The following is a 17,938-nucleotide window of genomic DNA, read 5'->3' as shown; positions in this document are numbered from 1 at the left end:
TTAAAATGTTTGATTATATTTTGAGCAGATGCCTAATGAGTTCCTTGTTTTATGAGAAGCTCGATAGTAAAGTAACTATTTGCATAGAAGCATTTAGTTTGGGAGGTTTCTAGCCCAGCCCTGTTTGGGTGACTGCAGTGTAGCATTGGGTTGTTCAGGGTTTTTTGTTGCTAGTGCTCTTGAGCTGTGCCCAGCAGCAGTCACAGCACTAGTTATGACCTTTTTTAGGTTTGTATGCTTTTTTCCATGCTCTTACCCATTAATGGTCTTGTTCATTGTACTTCGTTATTGAAGTATGTAATGTTATTGAGACTATGAAATTGATGGTTTTCGAGTCTTTAGCTATATGAAAATACATGAGAAAAGGAACTTGAAGTTGAGGAGAGCTCTGGAAGAAAGCCCTCAGGAGCGGGGGCTGTGCTGAGCTGTGTCCTGCCCACCACAGGAGGTTCAGGCTTGTCTTTCGGAACCAGTGCTGCTGACACCTTACTTTTACCTAATGTTTTTCCTTTAGGAGCAAAAAGAACTTGGGAATGAGATGTGAGCTACTGCAGTACTCCTCCTGAATCTGCCAGCATTTTCAGTAAAAGTAGCTAATGATAAGCAAACCATCTCTGCCTTCTGATCAGCTGGGGTAGGAGATTTGATTTTTGCACATAGGAAGAAGTAGCTCTGTTTGGGTATGGAGCAGGAAAAGGAGGACTGGCAGGGAAATTACGGGAGAGTGCCTGCTGCTATGGAGAAGAAAGCAAATGTAATTGTGAGCCTTGCAGAGATCAGTTTATATTGCTTGATGTAATGGACAAGCTTTTTTAAAATAGAATTTTCAGAGCATCCAAAACAAATTGAATGGCAAAATATCAATACAAACTTGTGTATCCAATGCCTCTAGAAAAAATATTAGGCTAATTGTTTTATTGTATCAAAATTGTTCATCTTTGTGATCTCTGTGTTCACCTCCAGTTGATGTCTGGGGAAGTGAAAGCTGGTATTTCCTTGCTGCTGTTTGTAGTGAAGCCAGTTAAAAATGCTCCATGTCCTTTAGCCTGAATTTGAACCCGATCCCCAAAGGGAGGTGCAAGGTGGAATGTCTGCAGTGCTGCACCACAGCTTGAGGTTGTCGTGTCCTGTGTTTCTCTATTAAAGGCAGTGCTGGGGCTCTGCAGTGCGAGGTGGCAGGTGTGGCTTCTCTAAGAGCTCTGTGGGAAACAGCCAGAGAATGACACTCATTGTTACCTGCCTTTGTCTTGAAAGCTTCATATGGGCTATTAGGGCTGTAACCTAATACTCAAAACTGTTCTGAATATATTGTAGCTGGTGGTTTTCCTATTCATTGTGCTCTTCTGCTTCTCCTGCATGCTCCTCAGGAAGACTTTTGCTGTATAGCCCATTCTTTCCCCCCAGTGTGACTGTGTTCATTCATCACTGCAAAGGCAAGCTGAAATCTAGGGACAGTCATAGCATGTGCAGAGAGAGGAGTCTGCTCTCAAGGCCTTTAGTTGACACCAGCCATCAGGAAAACTCTGCAAAGCATCTTAAAGGAAAGTATAGGCTTTTCCATAATGAACAGAACGTTCTGTTGAGCACAATTAGTGGAATTTGTCTGCAGCACAATGTTTTTAATCACCTTGCTAATGTGTCTCCAGTAAGACTTCCTGGTTCTGCTGGATTTGTCCATTGTGTTTAAATGTAAACATTGTACTAACAGTCCTTGCGATTTTAATTGCCTGGTTTCTTTTTTAATAACTTGTGTGAAAGTTGAATGTTGAGTGCAGGTGACAAGGAGAGTTTTGTAAGGTCCCCAGAGCAACAAATAATTTTAATCACTTCTGATCCCCAGTCATAGTCTCCTCCCCTCACCTTTTAGAAATAATGAGTTTATTAAAATTTTCATTAAAAGTTACTTTCTTCTAAGTTACCTGTGTTTTTGCTGACTGCTTACTCTAAGCCTGAAGCTACAGCTTTCATCATAAGCATCCTGACAACCCTCACACCCCTTCTTCCTTGCCCAGGTTGTTTTGTCTTTTCTTGCTCTAATGGGATCATCTGGAGTCTTCAACTTCCTTTTTTTTTTTTTTTTTTTTTTTTTTTTTTTTTTTTTTTTTTTTTTTTTTTTTTTTTTTTTTTTTTTTTTTTTTGTTTTTATATTCCCTTGGGACATTTGGAATGTGCTTGATGCCAAACAGATCAGACCTCTGTAAAGTGTCAGAACTGCTCTCCTCTTGAGCAGCTTCCAGAAGTTATAGGTCTTGATAACTATTAATGTAGAGCTTGAACTTTGGTCTCTCCTCTTTGAAAACTGCTGCCTTTGCTTCGATGTGGGTTAAGTGGTGGTGGCTGGTTCACTGTTGAGGCCGACTTGCAATTACTGATATATTCATAGTATCATTCTTGTGACCCTTAATTGTTTAAAGATTACATAGTGTTTGAAGGAGAACCTGCATTGCTCTGACAACAGAAAGCAAGTAGCAATTTTCCTTCAGCAGCTTTCCTCTTAAATATCCTTGAGATCCTGTACTGTCTGGTTTTGACCTTGGATTGCAAGATGGTCAAAATGCTTTTTGGGAAGGGACACCTCTAGTTGACTCACAATATGCTGGTGCCACTACCTGCATTCCCACCTCACACCCCTGATAATCTCAGCAGAAAAAGGAATTCAAGGAATATCTTGTTCCTCATAGAAGCTGTTCTTGTCTGTGCCTTTGCTGAGTATCCTTGAGCGTTCATCAACTGAGCTGGAGGAAGAGAGGGGAGGAGGTGGTAGAAAACAGGACTGGAGCTCTTGAGAGTCGTGTCGTTCCTGGAATTTGCTGCACAGGGTTTACAAGAACAGGGTCATCATCATTAAATAGACTGACTTGTTTCCTGCAACGCCCTTTATGTTGAATCTTGGGCTTTTATTTTTTTATGGGGTATTCTGGAAATTCTGGAAAATGGTTTTAATTGACTTTCTCTTGAGGTTTAGCGGCACATAATACTTGGCAGTTCATTCTCTTCTAAACAGCATTGATCTGGTAATAATTGTTACTGGCTTTTATGTGTTGCCCAAGAGTCCTCTCTTTCACAGGGTGTAATACATACAATAACAGACTTTGAGTACATTCTGCCAGAATTTACACAGCATTTGAATGCTTGTGTTGCACGCTGTCGTAGGCCATTTACTTAAAAATGTAATACTTCAGGAACAGCATGGAAATGGGACTGTATTTCCCTCTTTTATCTGAGAACAAGTACAGTTGGAACACCTGAAGCAGAGAGTGCAGAAGGTTACACTGCTGGTGATGCATTAAAGCTCTTTGGGTTTTTTCTTTGCAGGAGCTGAAGGCTCTGGTGTCCCAGTACAATGTGAGCGCTTCGCAGCAACCTGGCAGCTCCCGCACCTGCCTCCCAGGCAGCCTCCCCTCCAGCCAAAGCCAGCGCAAGTACCACTTGGAAAAGGTTTTTTTGGTGTCTCAGACTGGGAACTGCAGAGTAATGGCATACTGTGACTCACTGAGTTGTCTTGTGGTATCCCAGCCTTCTCCACAATCTACTTTTATTCCTGGTAATTAAGCAAGTCAACATTTGGGGGTTCATAAGTAAAAGTTAATGTAATTTCTACTTTGTCCCTGCTCCCTGCTTCTCTGCTTGGCCTTTACATGTGCCTTGTAAACTGAGAATACTTGTAAGGCTCCCCATAGTTCATCTGGCCCCTGCATCGGTAGCTTCTGTCTAGCAAAGGAGCTTGTTTTCCCTGGCACTTCTATGGCAGAATCCCACCAGAGGGTTTCCACTCTCCTGCTGGAATGCCACATGCACCTTTGGTAATCCTTGCAAATGTGGAACTTCTGCAAGAAGGGGCTAGGCAGTGGGGCCTTCAGAGAAGCTTCCAGTGGTTAACTGAGAAACATTGCTTCCCAAATTGTAGGTGGATTGATGCACATGCAGCTGATTTGTCAGTACCCTTAAAAAAAAAACAAACAAAAAAACCTCAACCAAAAGCAGACTCCTTTTAATGTGAATGCTTAAAGCACTGTTTCCTAATGAGGAAATAGGAAGCCAAGAAGGCACGGACAGCCCTGGTTTTGTCTCATTGTTATGTCCAGGGGCCAGTGACCTGACATCTGGACCAGTGCCAGTGGCTTTTTCAGTGCAATAGATGTGGCATTAGAAGTCTGAGAGCAGTTATTTGCAAAGTGCTTTCTGACTGATGAAACTTACTTTATTCGGTTAATGGGTTTGAGGTTAATGTCCCTTATCTAGGCATAAAAAAGTGGTTTTCCGCATTTAACTGGTCTCATTTTTCTGGTATTTGTAGCCAGGGACTGAATCTCTGAATGGAGGCTTTGTGGTGACTCTTGTAGCACACAGGTTAAGTTCACCTGTAACTATTCTTTGCTGTGATGCTTGTTCTCTTAAATAGCCATGTAATCCTGCTCTGTGTGGCTTTATCTGGGCAAGAGTGCCTTTGAAGAAGCTGGGCTAAAGAGCAACAGGCCTTGTAACAAGAATTGTAACACTGGTACTGAATTTGCTCTTGCTGGCTCAGATCCTTAAGGATTTTGCCTTGTTGCCATTTGAATTAAAGAATGATTTGTGGCAGTTCTTATCCAGAACAGCAAATAACTTACATCGTCATCCCACCACAGGCTTCAATGCAGACTTTGTAGTTCTGGCACAGAATAGCAAGTTCTATGCATATGCTGCTTTGCAATAATCTACTTTACCCTTCTTCCATGGCAGGTTGTGGTGTTAAGATGATGAGCTTGGCCAACCTGAAGAGCAGTCAGTACATCCCCATCCACAGTAAACAGATTCGGGGCCTGGCTTTCGGCACTCGAGCAGATGGTTTGCTGCTCTCTGCTGCCCTGGACAGCACTCTTAAACTCACCAGGTGAGCCCTGCTGCCTGTCCCTGCAGGGTTTGGCCGTGTGCAAGAGGTTGGGTTGGATTTTATTCTGATTTCTGGTTTCTATTCTGCTTTCTGAAAGATGCTGCAAAGATGAGATCAGGTCTGCATAGTCTTCCTGCATGTGGGAACTAGCAGAGGGAAGGGCTTATTGATGCTTTTGCATCTTTGAGGTGGAGGTGTCATGGAGCAACCTCTCTCTGGCAGTTATCCCATGGAAAACAAGTAATTCAGCACAGATTGGCCAATTCTGTTGAGAATAAATGTAACATATAGACATGACATTTACTGTCCACTTGGGTTTCTGTTACTGCAGGGAAATGTGAAGCGTGGGAACTTGTACATAAAGCAGAAATAAGGGGTGGTTAGGCTGGGCTCTTCCGTCCTTGCAGTGATGTTGGTTTCTCCGATTTTAAACTTCTTGCAGATCATGGAATTCATCTGGGGTATGAAATGCATAAACAGCATTGTTGAGCATATATTAGAGGCTCTCTAGAGCTAGCAGAGACTTAAAGCAGCAGGTTGGAGACTAATTATGCAGAGACTGGGAGAAAAATGTGTCCGGTCCTGTTAGAATTTACAGCTTACGAGTGTGTGTTCTTGCTGCTCTGCTGCTCTTCAGTCTTAATCTTACAGTGCTTCAAAACTTTATTGGCTGATTGATTCTTACTGAGTTATATTAACATCTCTGTGCAATTTGTCTGTTAGTATTGGGTTAGGCAAGATAAGTGTCTGTTGTTTGACTAATTAGTCTCAATTCTTTCCTACAAGTGAAGCAATGAAGAGAACTTAATCCTGCAACAAAAATGTACAGAATGTTGCTTTCCTGTAACCATGTTGAAACGTTTGCTAGACTAGTTAAAAGTAAACAAAACTGTCTCTGATGCTCAAGTCAAGATGTCAGACTTCTAACTAATTAGGCTGATAATTCTTTTCATGGTTTAATCTGAAGAGTGAGCAGACACTGCAACAAGGAACCAGGCACTTCCATATCTGCCTCTTACTGCCTGGCTGGCTGCATCAGAGCTTGTGATCCTCTTGCTTTTGTGCTTGAACCCAGAATGTCTTGGAGTTAGGTGTTTGCCTCAACAGCATCTTCATACTTTTTTCAGTTTCCCTCTGAAAGAATAGTCCTTCTTTGGACATCTTTCTTCTCTAGTTACTCATTCCACAGTCATCCTCCCCAAAAGAATTATCCAAGATGTCTTTATGTCTCCTGCTCTGGCTTGCAGTTGTTTAAAAGAGCACTGTGAGTTTGTTTTGGTTTTTGGGGGTTTTTTTCGTCCTTTTGTTTTGACCCAGTCACTGCTCTGATGTCAAACTCCCTGTTTCACCAGCTAGGTCTTTGTAGTTGTTGCCCTTACACTTACCTGGGAGCAATTACTTGTTTCTCTGGAGCATTATCACTTTCCCCAGGGAGAAGCACATGTGTTACAAAGGATATCTGGAGTTACTTTGATAAGCGCAGTCTTCTGTCTCTTGCTGTTCTCAGTGTGCAAATGCATGTTGACAATGCTGCCCTTTGCAAATACGTCCTGATCTGATACCAACTTCATCTGCTTTTTGGGCTGCGCCCATCTGTGGACTCCCCTCTTCTTTAGAAACCTGATTTGTAGAAGGAAGAATTAATATTATAAACGTGCTTTTAACTGTCCTCATCCCACTCACTGTCTCACTCTTGCTTAAATTGGATTCTTTTGAGGCATAAATACTGTTCCTCTTGTGTAAAAAGAGGGGAAATAATTAATGAGAGATGTAATCTGAAGAGATGAGCCCTATGATCTCAGGAATATGTGGTATTACGGGATTACACCAGAGTTGCTTCTCCTAATTGTTTCCAGAAAAGTAACTTACCTTTCTCTTGCCAGTAAGGCAGCTGAGACCCTGCTGTGGGATTTCCTCTCCCAGTCTCCAAAGATCAAGCTGGAAAAAGAAGCATTGGCCTGGAAGAATTATAAATCACTTGACAATATCCAAGGGATTATTCTGTTTGGGTTTTTAGATTCATGCCTGGAGTAAAGGAGGAGTTAATTGAGAATTCCATCGAAAGAGAGATGCTTTTGACTGAAGACTTTAAAAAGCTAGATTAGCTTACTTTAACTATGCTGTTTTCTCATCAGTAGATGCTTGTGCAACTGGCCAACACTTTGCTTTTCTTCTGCAGCTTGGCAACAAACACTGTGGTACAGACATACAATGCTGGTCGTCCTGTGTGGAGCTGCTGCTGGTGTCTCGATGACACAAACTATGTCTATGCTGGATTGGTCAATGGCTCTATCATGATATATGATCTGAGAGACACAAACTCTCATGTCCAAGAACTGGTCCCTCAAAAGTCCAGGTATGGCAGAAGGATTTGTCATTCCTCTCAATTAATATACATCAAGTTAAACAGAGCTTTTTCCATAAATCACAGAATCACACAATCACCAGGTTGGAAGAGACCTTCAAGATCACCGAGTCCAACCCATGCCCTAACACCACCTCAACTAAACCATGGCACTGAGTGCCACATCCAGTCTTTTTTCAAACACATCCAGGGATGGTGACTCTACCACCTCCCCGGGCAGATGATTCCAGAACTTTATCACTCTTTCAGTAAAATCATGCAACAATTGCAATTGTTTAAATTGTATTATGTGACTCTCTTATTCAAAAATTCACATTTAGCACAAATGTGAGAAGTCTCTCATAAAGTTGTATCGTGTATATATATAACTTATGCATCTGCCAAACACTTGTGCTCTTTTTAAGGCACACAAGGGTCAGAAGTAGATCCACTGGTGCAGCATAAACAGAAGAGCTGAATTTGTTTTGGAGCTGGGTTTAGTATTTAATTTTGAAAGGACAAATCACAAAGAGGTGTGAAATTCTGATGCTTCTGTTTCTTACACTCTGGGAATCAAACACTCATTGTGCTCATCTGATGTGTGCTGTCTGGTGCTTCTGTAAAACATAAGGCTCAGTAGTTAAGTTGAATTTAATTTATACTTGACACATTCATTGGGACTCCTTGCTTGAAGGACCATCCTCACAGCCTGCTTAGGCCCTTTCTTTGCTATGCACTTGGAGAACTGGAGCTCTGCAGCAGCGAGCAGGATACCAGCAGAGCTGCAGCTGACAGCACTGACTCTTGCCAATGACCCTTCCAGGTGCCCCATGGTATCGCTGTCCTACCTGCCCCGGATGGCCTCAGCGTCACTGCCTTATGGCGGAATATTGGCTGGGACCTTGGAAGGAGCCTGCTTTTGGGAACAGAAAGCTGGCAACTCTTACCGGCCTCATCACCTGCCCCTGGAACCCGGAGGCTGCATCGATCTCCAAACAGAGATCAACACACGGCACTGCCTGGCCACGTACAGGCCTGGTACGTACTGGGGTGTGTCTGCAGGGCTCTTCCCACTGCTTCTCACTGTGCTGGGCTGAGCTCAGCAACAGCTGTGGTGCTGTGGGCACTGCAGAAACACAGCACCTGCTCTTACTAGAGCAGTGAGCATCTGCACGTAGATAAAAACTGGTGGTGGGCAAAAGGAGGCAGCTGCAGGGTGGTGCTGCTTGTATTCCCACAGCCTATCTGTGAGTACATTTTTCAAAAGTTACCTTTTTATTTCTACTGCACAGGTAAAAATAACCCATGTGTGCGTTGTGTGATGATGGAACTGACTTGCAGCCCACTGACAGAGGCCTCTGAAGATGTGGTGTGTTCTTCTAACCCGGTTCAGACTTTCAGTGCCGGGCCCACTTGCAAGTTGCTGACCAAAAATGCCATTTTTCAGAGCCCGGAGGATGACGGGAGTGTCTTTGTGTGTGCTGGTGATGAGGCATCCAATTCTGCTCTGGTATGTCTTGCTCCTTTCCTTGTGGTGTAAGGGTTTATTGCAGTTCTTAGGAGAGGAGCCTTATCAGTCACAGCATAGGTGTGATTTGGTGGGAATTGTCTTGTCATGCACATTGCCCCTGTGCTAGCTGGTCTGTTGTACTGCTGTGGCAGGTGTAACTTCTGATAGCATGGGATTCCAAGTCTTAGCCAAGGCCTGTGGTCCCCATCCATCAAAGGGCACGCAGGCAGTGAGCCCCTGTTGTCCCCCAGGGGAATGTGGTTGGGCACAGTGGCAGAACTGGGCCCTCTGAGTGGTGTAAGAGACTCGGTGGGATAGCTAGCGTGGTAAGTGCTGTGGGAGAAGGATGCAGGCTTTTTAGGAATGATGGGGAAGAGGAGGAGAAGGGTTGCCCTTTGTATAAAAAAGCAGCCCAAATGCAGAAGATGGACAACAGGCTGCATGAGAGCTCATGAGTGGGGTCAAAGTGGGTGGTCAGGGTGGCATTGTGCTGCAAGTCTGCTTGAAGACCAGTCAAGCAGGGTGTGGAAGTAGAGAAAGGGTCCTCTGACTAAACTGAGGACATCTTTTCTGGAGAGAGGAAGGTCTCTTCTGGCTCAGTCCTTGACCTTGTCTGTCCCTCCCACAGCTCTGGGATGCTGGAAGTGGTTCCTTGCTGCAGAAGCTGCCAGCTGACCTGCCTGTGCTGGATATCTGCCCCTTGGAGGTGAACCAAACTCACCTCTTGGCTACTCTGACAGAGAAGATGGTGAATATCTACAAGTGGCAGTGAGCTGTCCCTACGCTTGCCACAGACTGTCCACATATGCTGCTGATAACCCTACACAACTGCTCAGTCCTGCACTTGCTGCTTACAGGAGACAGGATCCATTACAGCACCTTTCTGGCAGTGGAGAGGAACTGGGATGTGCTGGTGCCCAGAGCAATTCCTTTCTTTTTCTGTATTCCTCTTTAGCCCTGCCCTTATTTCTTCTTTTGTCAATTTTTTTTTACTCGAACTCCACAAGCTGCCTCAGCACAGCACTAATTCCTGGAGTGTCTCCAGTGTGTGTTGCTGCACTTTTTTTTCCACTGTGAATACAGCACAGGGACTTTCAAATCTCTGCTACAAATGAATAAAATAAGAGGAGCTTGAAGACCTGAGACTCCCACTGCACTTTCTTGTGGAATCCTGCTGTGATTACCGGGTGATGAAAAGGCATCTCGTAGCATTGCTGATAGGCAGTGTGAAGGCAAGTGCACTGCTGTGGGGAATGTGCTCCCAATGTTCTATTGAAGGTCTAGGGTCAGCTGGCAGTTATTCCCTAACAAGGATGGATCCTGTTTTGGGGCCATGGAGAGAACAGGCTTAGAAAATCTAGAGAGAACCTTTTTCCTTTGTGGTTTTTTTCCATGAGCATATAATTTGCACTGTAATTCCTTAATTCTCTGCTTTCTTTCCTGTCTCTCCTTCCTGCTTTACCTGCAAGCAAACTTGGACAGTTTGGTTGTGGAAAATGAAAATAGTCCTGGAGAAGTACAGGTAAAGAAGAGGGAGATGATTCTTGTACGGCTGGCTGCTGCAGCCCAGTGTTCTTTCTTAAAGACAGGAATGTAGTGAAAGAGCCAGTACATTGGAAAAGAATGCTGGCTGCTTTTGTAGTTTGGCGATAGGGGAGTTTGCTTTTTTCTGTTTTGAGGAACTAGTGGAAGCTCAGGGACTTAATCAGCTTGTTTTTACTGACCATTTGCCTTGTTAAATCACAGTTTCCAGCTCACAACTGGTCACAGAGAGCTTGCAGTTGTGTTTATGTGAGTGTGCTGCAGCCACTGGTTTGTGTAAATGTGAGCCCCTGGGGGGGGATCACAGCTCGGGGATGTGTGTGGGCAGGTGGGCTTGTGGCACCTTACTGTAAATACTCTGAGGGCTGGGGCGTTCATCTCCAGGTCAGGTCATGGAGCGGGACTTCAGTTCCATTTTATGTGTAACAAAGTCAAACTTGCAAGGATGTTGGAAGCTGCAAGACAAGTTAAGTTCCCTGTGCTGGAAGGTTATCCCTTGGCACACCTCTGCCTCGGGACATGGTGAGCAGCAGCTGTCCTATTCGGATTGAGTGTGCCACCACTTCAATTGCCAGGATAATTTTATTTTCTGAAGTTTGGGGCTTGCACAATGTGATCCTGTTTGTCTTAAACGGGCCTGAGAAGATCTCGACTTAACTTTATATTTTTCTGTATAGTATTTTGTTCCTGTATTTTTATACTGTAAAAATAAAATGTTTATAATTATCAAATATAACTGGTGCTGCTGTACTTTGAAAATAGGTCTCAGTGCCATTGACTACATGTCTTATGAACATTACCAAGGCTTCCCTTATGCAGGTGAGGTTTCTCTTGCTTTGTATTACTTCCAGGTCACACTGAGCTTCAGGCTAAAATAATGAAGGTGTTTAGTGAATGAGTCCTCGCTGAACCATCCTGATCTGACCAGGTGAGGGCAACAGAAAGGGTTGAGCAAGGTCAGGCTACACGCCTGGGACATCTTTTAAATGAAAATAACTCACTGACATGAGAATTTTTGGAATTTTAACAATGATCAGGAACTAAGGGTTGGTAGAATGTCATTGTGAGAAGGTCTCTGGTAACAGCTAAACCAGAAGGAGCAGGATGCTCTCTGCCATATTAGTACAATGAGCTTATTGTTCTCAGCTATTTTGAGGCACCATTTATATTCTGTCAACTCAAACCCCATCTTACCACAAGAAATTTGGAAAGTTTTAAACATACACAGGAAAAAGAATCAAAATGTTTTGATTTTGATTTTCTAGGCAGTCCTTTGATTTTCTGGGTAACACTTGTTTTCTACTTTATTCCACCATATAGGAATAAGAGATACAAACATAAGTGCTATTAAAATAATGGAAGATGACACTTTCAGGTTCTCAGTTTTCAAACAGAGAGTATCAGAAAATGTTCAAAGATAAGTGAGGAAACCTTTTAACACTGTCCTACTCCCAAGTTTGCAGCAGGCTGCAGGAAGGCACACCTAACTGGTGTGCAGAAAGCCATCAGCATTGAGCACTGATAAAATGTCAAACGTGTTAATTAAATATTTTCTCATCTCTATCTGGAGTCAAAGGGGCAGATTTGGGATGGAAGGATGAAACAAATCAGTGTTGCACTGTCCAGGGCTATTGTCATCAGAGGCTGAGCTGTTTTGCTGGTGTCTGAGGCATGAAGCCACTCTGTGGCTATTTCTGCCTCTGTCTCTGGGAAGATTTTGTTATTGTGGAGCAGGGTGGCCCCTTGGCAATTCCTGTAGTAAATCTGGTGTGAGGCGATAGGTAAAGCCAGGCAGTGCTGCGGCTCCTGCAGATAGGGCCCTGCTCTTAGCTGTGTATGGGCATTTTTAAATTTTTTTCTCCAAGCTATTGCAGGGGCAGTACCTTTTTTGATTTTAATTCCTGTAAAAGCAGGCCTGGGGGACAGTACAGTGCTGGCCAGAGCTGGCTGTGGTGGCTGCTTGGCTGGCAACAATCCAGCCCCTACTGCTCCCTGCGGAGGTGTGGTTTTGGGGGGTGGCTGGTGGGGAAGGGGAAGCTGGAGTTGGAGAGCCATCCTTTCTGAGAAGGGCTGCCCTCCTCATCTCCCTCTAACAGGGATGATCTGGTGTTGGACCGTGGTAATCCCTGGGGTGAGGAAGCAGCCAGCTCCAAGCCTCCACATCACGGGAGCTTTGCTGCCATAGCACCTACCCTGGTGCTTTAGCTGTTGAAGGGACTCTGGTGAGATTTTGACAAATAATCAAAAATGTTGCAGATGAGAAAAGGTCATCTACAAAGTGTGAGCTAATAAATGAGTACAACTCGGTGTGTGTGCACACGAGGCAGGATGGGCCAGTGCTTTGCTAGGCTCTGGCTATACCCGCTGCTTCTTGGAGGGCAGAAAAGCAACTACTTTTTGTTCCAAATCAAATTGGATTAAAACCAGACAATGTAGCAAGTGAAACAAGCAGCTTAAGCTGAACCTTGTTACACTGAGGTAGCCAGAGCATCCCAGTGGGATTTCATTTAGTTCTCCTTTTCCATTTGTGAGGAGTCGTGACAAGATTTTCTGCTTCTGTAGATTTGCAGATTTTCTACCAAGGCAGTAAATTCCTTAACAGACCCACCTTTCTGCTGGTTTGTGAAGGAGAGAGAATATGGGGAAAAAGCAGTTCAGGGAGGAAGAAGGAAAGGGAAACAAAGGAAGGAGCAAGCAAAATCTTGTTTTCTGTGGGATTTGATTTTCACTGAATGCCAGAACAAGTAAATGTGAAAGAACAGATTTCACTGTTGAGAGAGATTGGAAGAGACCAGCACGGTTTCCCTTGCTGAGGTGCCACTTTTAAGTTTCTATTAGCAAGTTTTTAAAGCCTTCCATGAAGGCTTTTTCCATCTGCAATGGGAATCAACTGAGTGCTCAGAATGCTCTTTGAGTCCAACTGCATCTCTCAGCCTTGCAGAGTCACCTGGAAAATTGAGCAGAGGGGGTCACAGTGCCTCAGCAGCAGGACTGCCCTTGGCCCGAGCTGCTCTTGTCCCCTGTGAGCCTGCAAAGTCAGGCATGTTGATATCAACAGCCTCCCTCACCTAAGATAATGATATTTATCATTGTTTATTTGCTTTTATCATAGTTAAAGATATTTAGATAATAGTTAAAGATATTTAGACATAGTTAAAGATATTTAGACATACTGCTGAGGAGGCAAAAATGCCTCCTGCTCACATTACTTCTCTTTGCAGAAAGAGGTGGGCTGTGCTCAGATGGCAGCCAGAGCAGTGGGTTCTGCGGGCCCAGGGGAAACTGTCCTGGGGTGCATCAGCCACAGCGTCACCATCCAGTTGAGGGATGGGATTGTTCTGCTCTGCTCTGCACTGCTGCAGTCTCACTTTGAGTCCCGTGTGCAGTTTTGCTCACTGCAATATAAAAAAGATATTAAGCTGTTAGAGAGTGTCCAAAGGAGGGTAATGAAGAGGGTGAAGGGCCTTGAGGGGAAGCCATATGAGGAGTGGCTGAGGTCACTTGGTCTGTTCAGCCTGGAGTAGACTGGGGGGAAACCTCATTGCAGTTGCAACTTCCTCATGAGGGGAAGAGAAGAGGCAGTCACTGATCTCTTCTCTGTGGTGACCAGTGACAGGACCCAAGCAAATGGCCTGAACTTGTTTCAGGGGAGGTATAAGTTGGATATCAGAAAAATGTTCTTCACCCAGAGGGTGATTGGGCAATGGAACAGGCTCCCCAAGGGAAGTGGTCACATCGCCAAGAGTGACAGAGTTCAAGAAGCATTTGGACAATGGTCTCAGGCACATAGTGGGACTCTTGGGGATGGTGCTGTGCAGGCCTAAGACTTGGACTTGAACCTTGTGGGTCCCTTCCAACTCAGCATATTCTGTGATTCTGTGAAAATAGTGCCTCTAAGTGCAAAAGAAAGAGGAATTTGGGGATCTATGCCCTAGAAAGCTTATCTAAGCCTTGGGACAAACTTTACAGGTAACAGGCTCTCTCCAGCATGCGCTGGTCAAGAGAAAAGAAATGTCTCAAACTAATTTCAGTGATTATTCCACCCTGTGAAGCATAATTAATTTGAGGGTCCAGGGGCTTTGGTCTTGCATCAAGTCCAATTTGGTGCTTCCGCTAGCGGCAGAGGTCGCAGAAGGGGGAGCAAGCCCCCTGCGCTTCCAATGGCGTCAAGCTGGCAGCAGCAGTGAGTGCTTGGGAAAGCATTAAGTGGGATTGGGAAAGAATTGCGGCAGGTTGGAGGAAGGGCTGGAAAATTGCCCATATCTTTTTTTGTAAAGGAAAGTTGCTAACTGCAACACAGATCTGCATCAGTATGGGGGGCAATAGTCTCTGCAGTTATGGCCTGGGGCTTCCAAGGGTTTGTGAGGCAAAGATGTGTCAACAGCATCACTCTTTGGGGAACAAACAAAGGTCACATCAGGCTGAAACTTTGTGCCTGAGAGGCACAAAGCTCCCCTTGTGCTCAACACTCACAGGGTTGTAGCTGAAATATTGTCTTCTCTTTGTCCACAGCTGCCTTGGAAGTTGAGTATTTCTTGGTCTTCTGTTTTTTCCCAAATGTGGATGAGCAGCAGCACTGCAGGACTCTGACCTACAAGAAAACCTGAAACAGAGTAGGGCAGAACCTGTGAGTGTCATGCAAATAAACCACGAAATACCAGGCTAGTGTTGTTGCCTTAGCCAGCAAGAAATAGCACTGAATGGCAGCTCAACTCGATTATCTGCAGCAGGATTTGTTGGTGGAGAGGATCATTCACTGGGAAAGGCAGTGCTGAAGTTTTGGGGGATGCAAAGCTTTGGAGGGAGGCAGCTGAGCCAGGCTGCATGCAAGGGAGAGGGCCTCAGGGCACTGCATGGAGGCTAAGCTGGGATTCGGAGCTGCCACATGGGAGCAAGCAGTCTGTATCCAATTAAAAATTGGAGCAGCTCCTCTGCATGGACCGAGGAAGAACTTTTGTTCTCCCTGGTGAGCTGGAGAGCAAGGACACTGCTGGGAAGGAGTGAGAGGTGTCCCAGCAACTCAGCTCACCCCGGCCTCGCTCTGCAGAGCTGGGGGCCATATAAATAGGGTTTGTTACTTGAGGTGATGAGACTGAAAAGTGCTACCCAGCAGGGATCTGGAAGCACATAATGCAGCATCCAGCGGGTGACATTTAGCCTTGTTGATAAAATGCTTAAAATGAGGCAATAAGGGAATTCCTGCCAAAGGAGAGGGGCTGTAGTTGGAGGGAGCCACTGGGGTTATCGCATGGGCAGAGATGTCTCTGTGCCCAAAGAAAAGCCTCCTCCTTGTTTAACTCAGTGTGTGGGCATGGTGAGCATAGCGGTCTTTTATGAAATGCCTGTTGAACAGTGGACAACAGAGGATGGTAAAATCCAAGGCTGGGAGAAGGTGTTCCTTGAGCAAAAAATGAGTCTCTGGAGATTTCCCAAAGGTGTGGGAAGAAGTGAGCTGTAACCTAGCTCCACTGCTCCCTTCTGTCCTCATCCTACGACAGATGGAGGAGCAGAGGCAGCTCTTGCACTGGGCTAACTCTTCAAATAATTCTCACTAGACCAAATAGGCTGCCAAGCACGGGCTGGATTTTGCTGGCTTTTGTTTTCAAGTGTTCCCAGCTGCACAGCCCCTGGATGCCAGCACAAAGCCATTTTCCCAAGCACTGTGTCCCAGTGTGACATTGAAATACAAGAGGCAAGGGAGACTTTGCCCCTCCCTCTCCTGCTTTCACCTGGATGAGGTGGCTTCGGGTTGGTGGCTGCACTGGGCTCAAGGTCCACTGGTGCTCCTGGACTGGGTAAGACAGTCAGTGGCGTTCTCAAGAGAAAGGTTTCTCCCGAGCAGGACAAGGCAGCCTGGGGCAGGAAGGGAGCAGCCCTACCGCTCTGCTTCGCTCTGGCTCAGGGAGCCAGGGCACACCCATGGAGCACCCTGGCATGCAGGCAAAAGCTTCTGACTTTGACCTGATGCCAGCTTGTACTAGGAAAACTGCTCCTGGAGTCAACGAGGCAGAGGAATTGAGGTGAGATTCTCCCTGTCCCCCATTTCCATCTGCTGTTAGAAGCCAATCTGAGATTTGGGGGCAAACCCATCCTTGGAGGGTGCTGTGAGCTGGCCTGGTGAGATCCTGGTGGGACATCTGAAGAGCCGTAGTTGCTGAGCTCTTGTGTCCCACTGCTGCCACTGCCCCAACACCTGGACAGGTACTTTTTTACTGTGAAAGTTTGGGTCTGGCTGCTGGGGCAGAGTGGGCTGCAGCATCCCCAAAATGCTGCTCCGAGGCGGGCTGTGTGGTTGCAAACACCGCTTTTAGATGATCCATCACCAAATTCAGCATCCAACCCCCCTTATTGCCTTAGGAGGAACTCGTAGATCCCATCGACAATGAGATCAGCCATTGTAGATCCTACTTTGGAGACCAGATCACGCCTACAGCCTATTTCTCTCCATTCCCATGGACAAAGCCTGGAGCCACTATGGAGCGTGACATGCCAAATCCCAGCCCCCAAAACAGAGTGTCTGGCACTGACAGCACAGGAGGTGCAGCCAATGCATCAAACTCGAAAATGAGCCGTCTCATGGCACCCCCAAAATGTGATTTTTCTGCCCTTGTTCAGCTCTCTGCTCCCTGCAGCTACCCCAGGGCTGCGCCCCCCTAGTGCAGGCTCTTGGATTTACCCCATCCCCTGCAGCTGGCCCAGCATCCTGCCCAGGAGGGGCCAGGAGAGCATCCATATATAGGCAGAAGATCAAGCCAGCTGATAATTTGGCACTTAGCATGGAGAAATGACAGCAAGAAATTTGAATGTCAGCATTTTATTAAAGATTTTGGGTGTTTTTAGCAGCCAGTCAAGTTCCTGTTTTCACTGTAGTTTCCCTTTGTTCTTCTGTATTTTTCCTTCATTCTTTAGTATTTTTTCTTTGGTTTCCCATGGCTTTTGTTTGTTCTTCTGCATTTCTTCTCGGATCTCCTGTATTTTTTCTTTGATGCTCTGTATTTTTTTGTTGATGTCCTGTACTTTTTCTTCGTGGTTACGTATTTTTATTTCATTCTCTTTTTTTACTTCATTCTTCTCTATTTTTTCTTCATTCTTTGGTATTTTTAATTTGTTTTGCTGTATTTTTTCTTTGTTCTTACGTATTTTTTCTTTGATCTCCTGTATTTTGTCTTTGTTCGTCCATATTTTTGTTACATTCTCTTTTTGTATTTCATTCTTCTGTTTTTTTCCTTCAATCTCGTCTAGTCTTTGTTTCTTCATCTCTATTTTCATTTCGTTCTTCCGTATATTTTCCTTGATCTTCTCTATTTTTTCTTTGTACTCCTGTATTTTTATTTCATTCTTCTGTATTTTTTCTTTGATATCCTGCATTTCTTCTTCAGTGTTCTTAATTTTTTCTTTGATCGCCTGCATTTTCTCTTCGTTCTTCTGCAATTTTTCTTTGTATCTCTGTATCTTTTCTTCCTTCTTCAGTAGATGTTTTTCGTCATCCCGCTCGTTAGCCGCAAAGCTCAGTTTCCCCATTACGTCTCCTACCTCCTCAGTCGCTGGGGCAGCTGAGGTGTGAGTGGGAAATGAGAGATTTCGGGCAAAAACTGACTACAGCTGCTGAGAGAGGCGAGGGACCGGCTGCCGCCTTCCCAGCGGGCTGAGCACGCCCAGGCTCGGATCC

The 17,938-nt window shown here is 45.0% G+C and overlaps 1 protein-coding gene across 2 annotated transcripts in view; it reads left to right on the top strand.

The window, feature by feature from the left end:
* RFWD3 (ring finger and WD repeat domain 3) overlaps positions 1 to 11,000 on the top strand; it is a 22,872-nt gene extending 11,872 nt beyond the window's left edge. For both annotated transcript variants that reach the window (XM_017741077.1, XM_008638756.2), the window contains 6 exons: positions 3,316 to 3,544; positions 4,723 to 4,873; positions 7,053 to 7,229; positions 8,041 to 8,255; positions 8,510 to 8,727; positions 9,356 to 11,000. In XM_017741077.1, the coding sequence (XP_017596566.1) occupies positions 3,316 to 3,544; positions 4,723 to 4,873; positions 7,053 to 7,229; positions 8,041 to 8,255; positions 8,510 to 8,727; positions 9,356 to 9,499 (1,134 nt within the window). In that variant the 3' untranslated portion in view covers positions 9,500 to 11,000. The remainder of the gene's footprint in view (positions 1 to 3,315; positions 3,545 to 4,722; positions 4,874 to 7,052; positions 7,230 to 8,040; positions 8,256 to 8,509; positions 8,728 to 9,355) is intronic.
* The last annotated feature ends 6,938 nt before the right edge of the window (positions 11,001 to 17,938 follow it).

This window comes from Corvus brachyrhynchos, unplaced genomic scaffold (genome assembly GCF_000691975.1).
Source record: "Corvus brachyrhynchos isolate BGI_N302 unplaced genomic scaffold, ASM69197v1 scaffold26, whole genome shotgun sequence".
Taxonomy (NCBI): domain Eukaryota; kingdom Metazoa; phylum Chordata; class Aves; order Passeriformes; family Corvidae; genus Corvus; species Corvus brachyrhynchos.
Note: the sequence above shows the minus strand (reverse complement) of the source record. Positions and strands in the feature narration are given on the sequence as shown.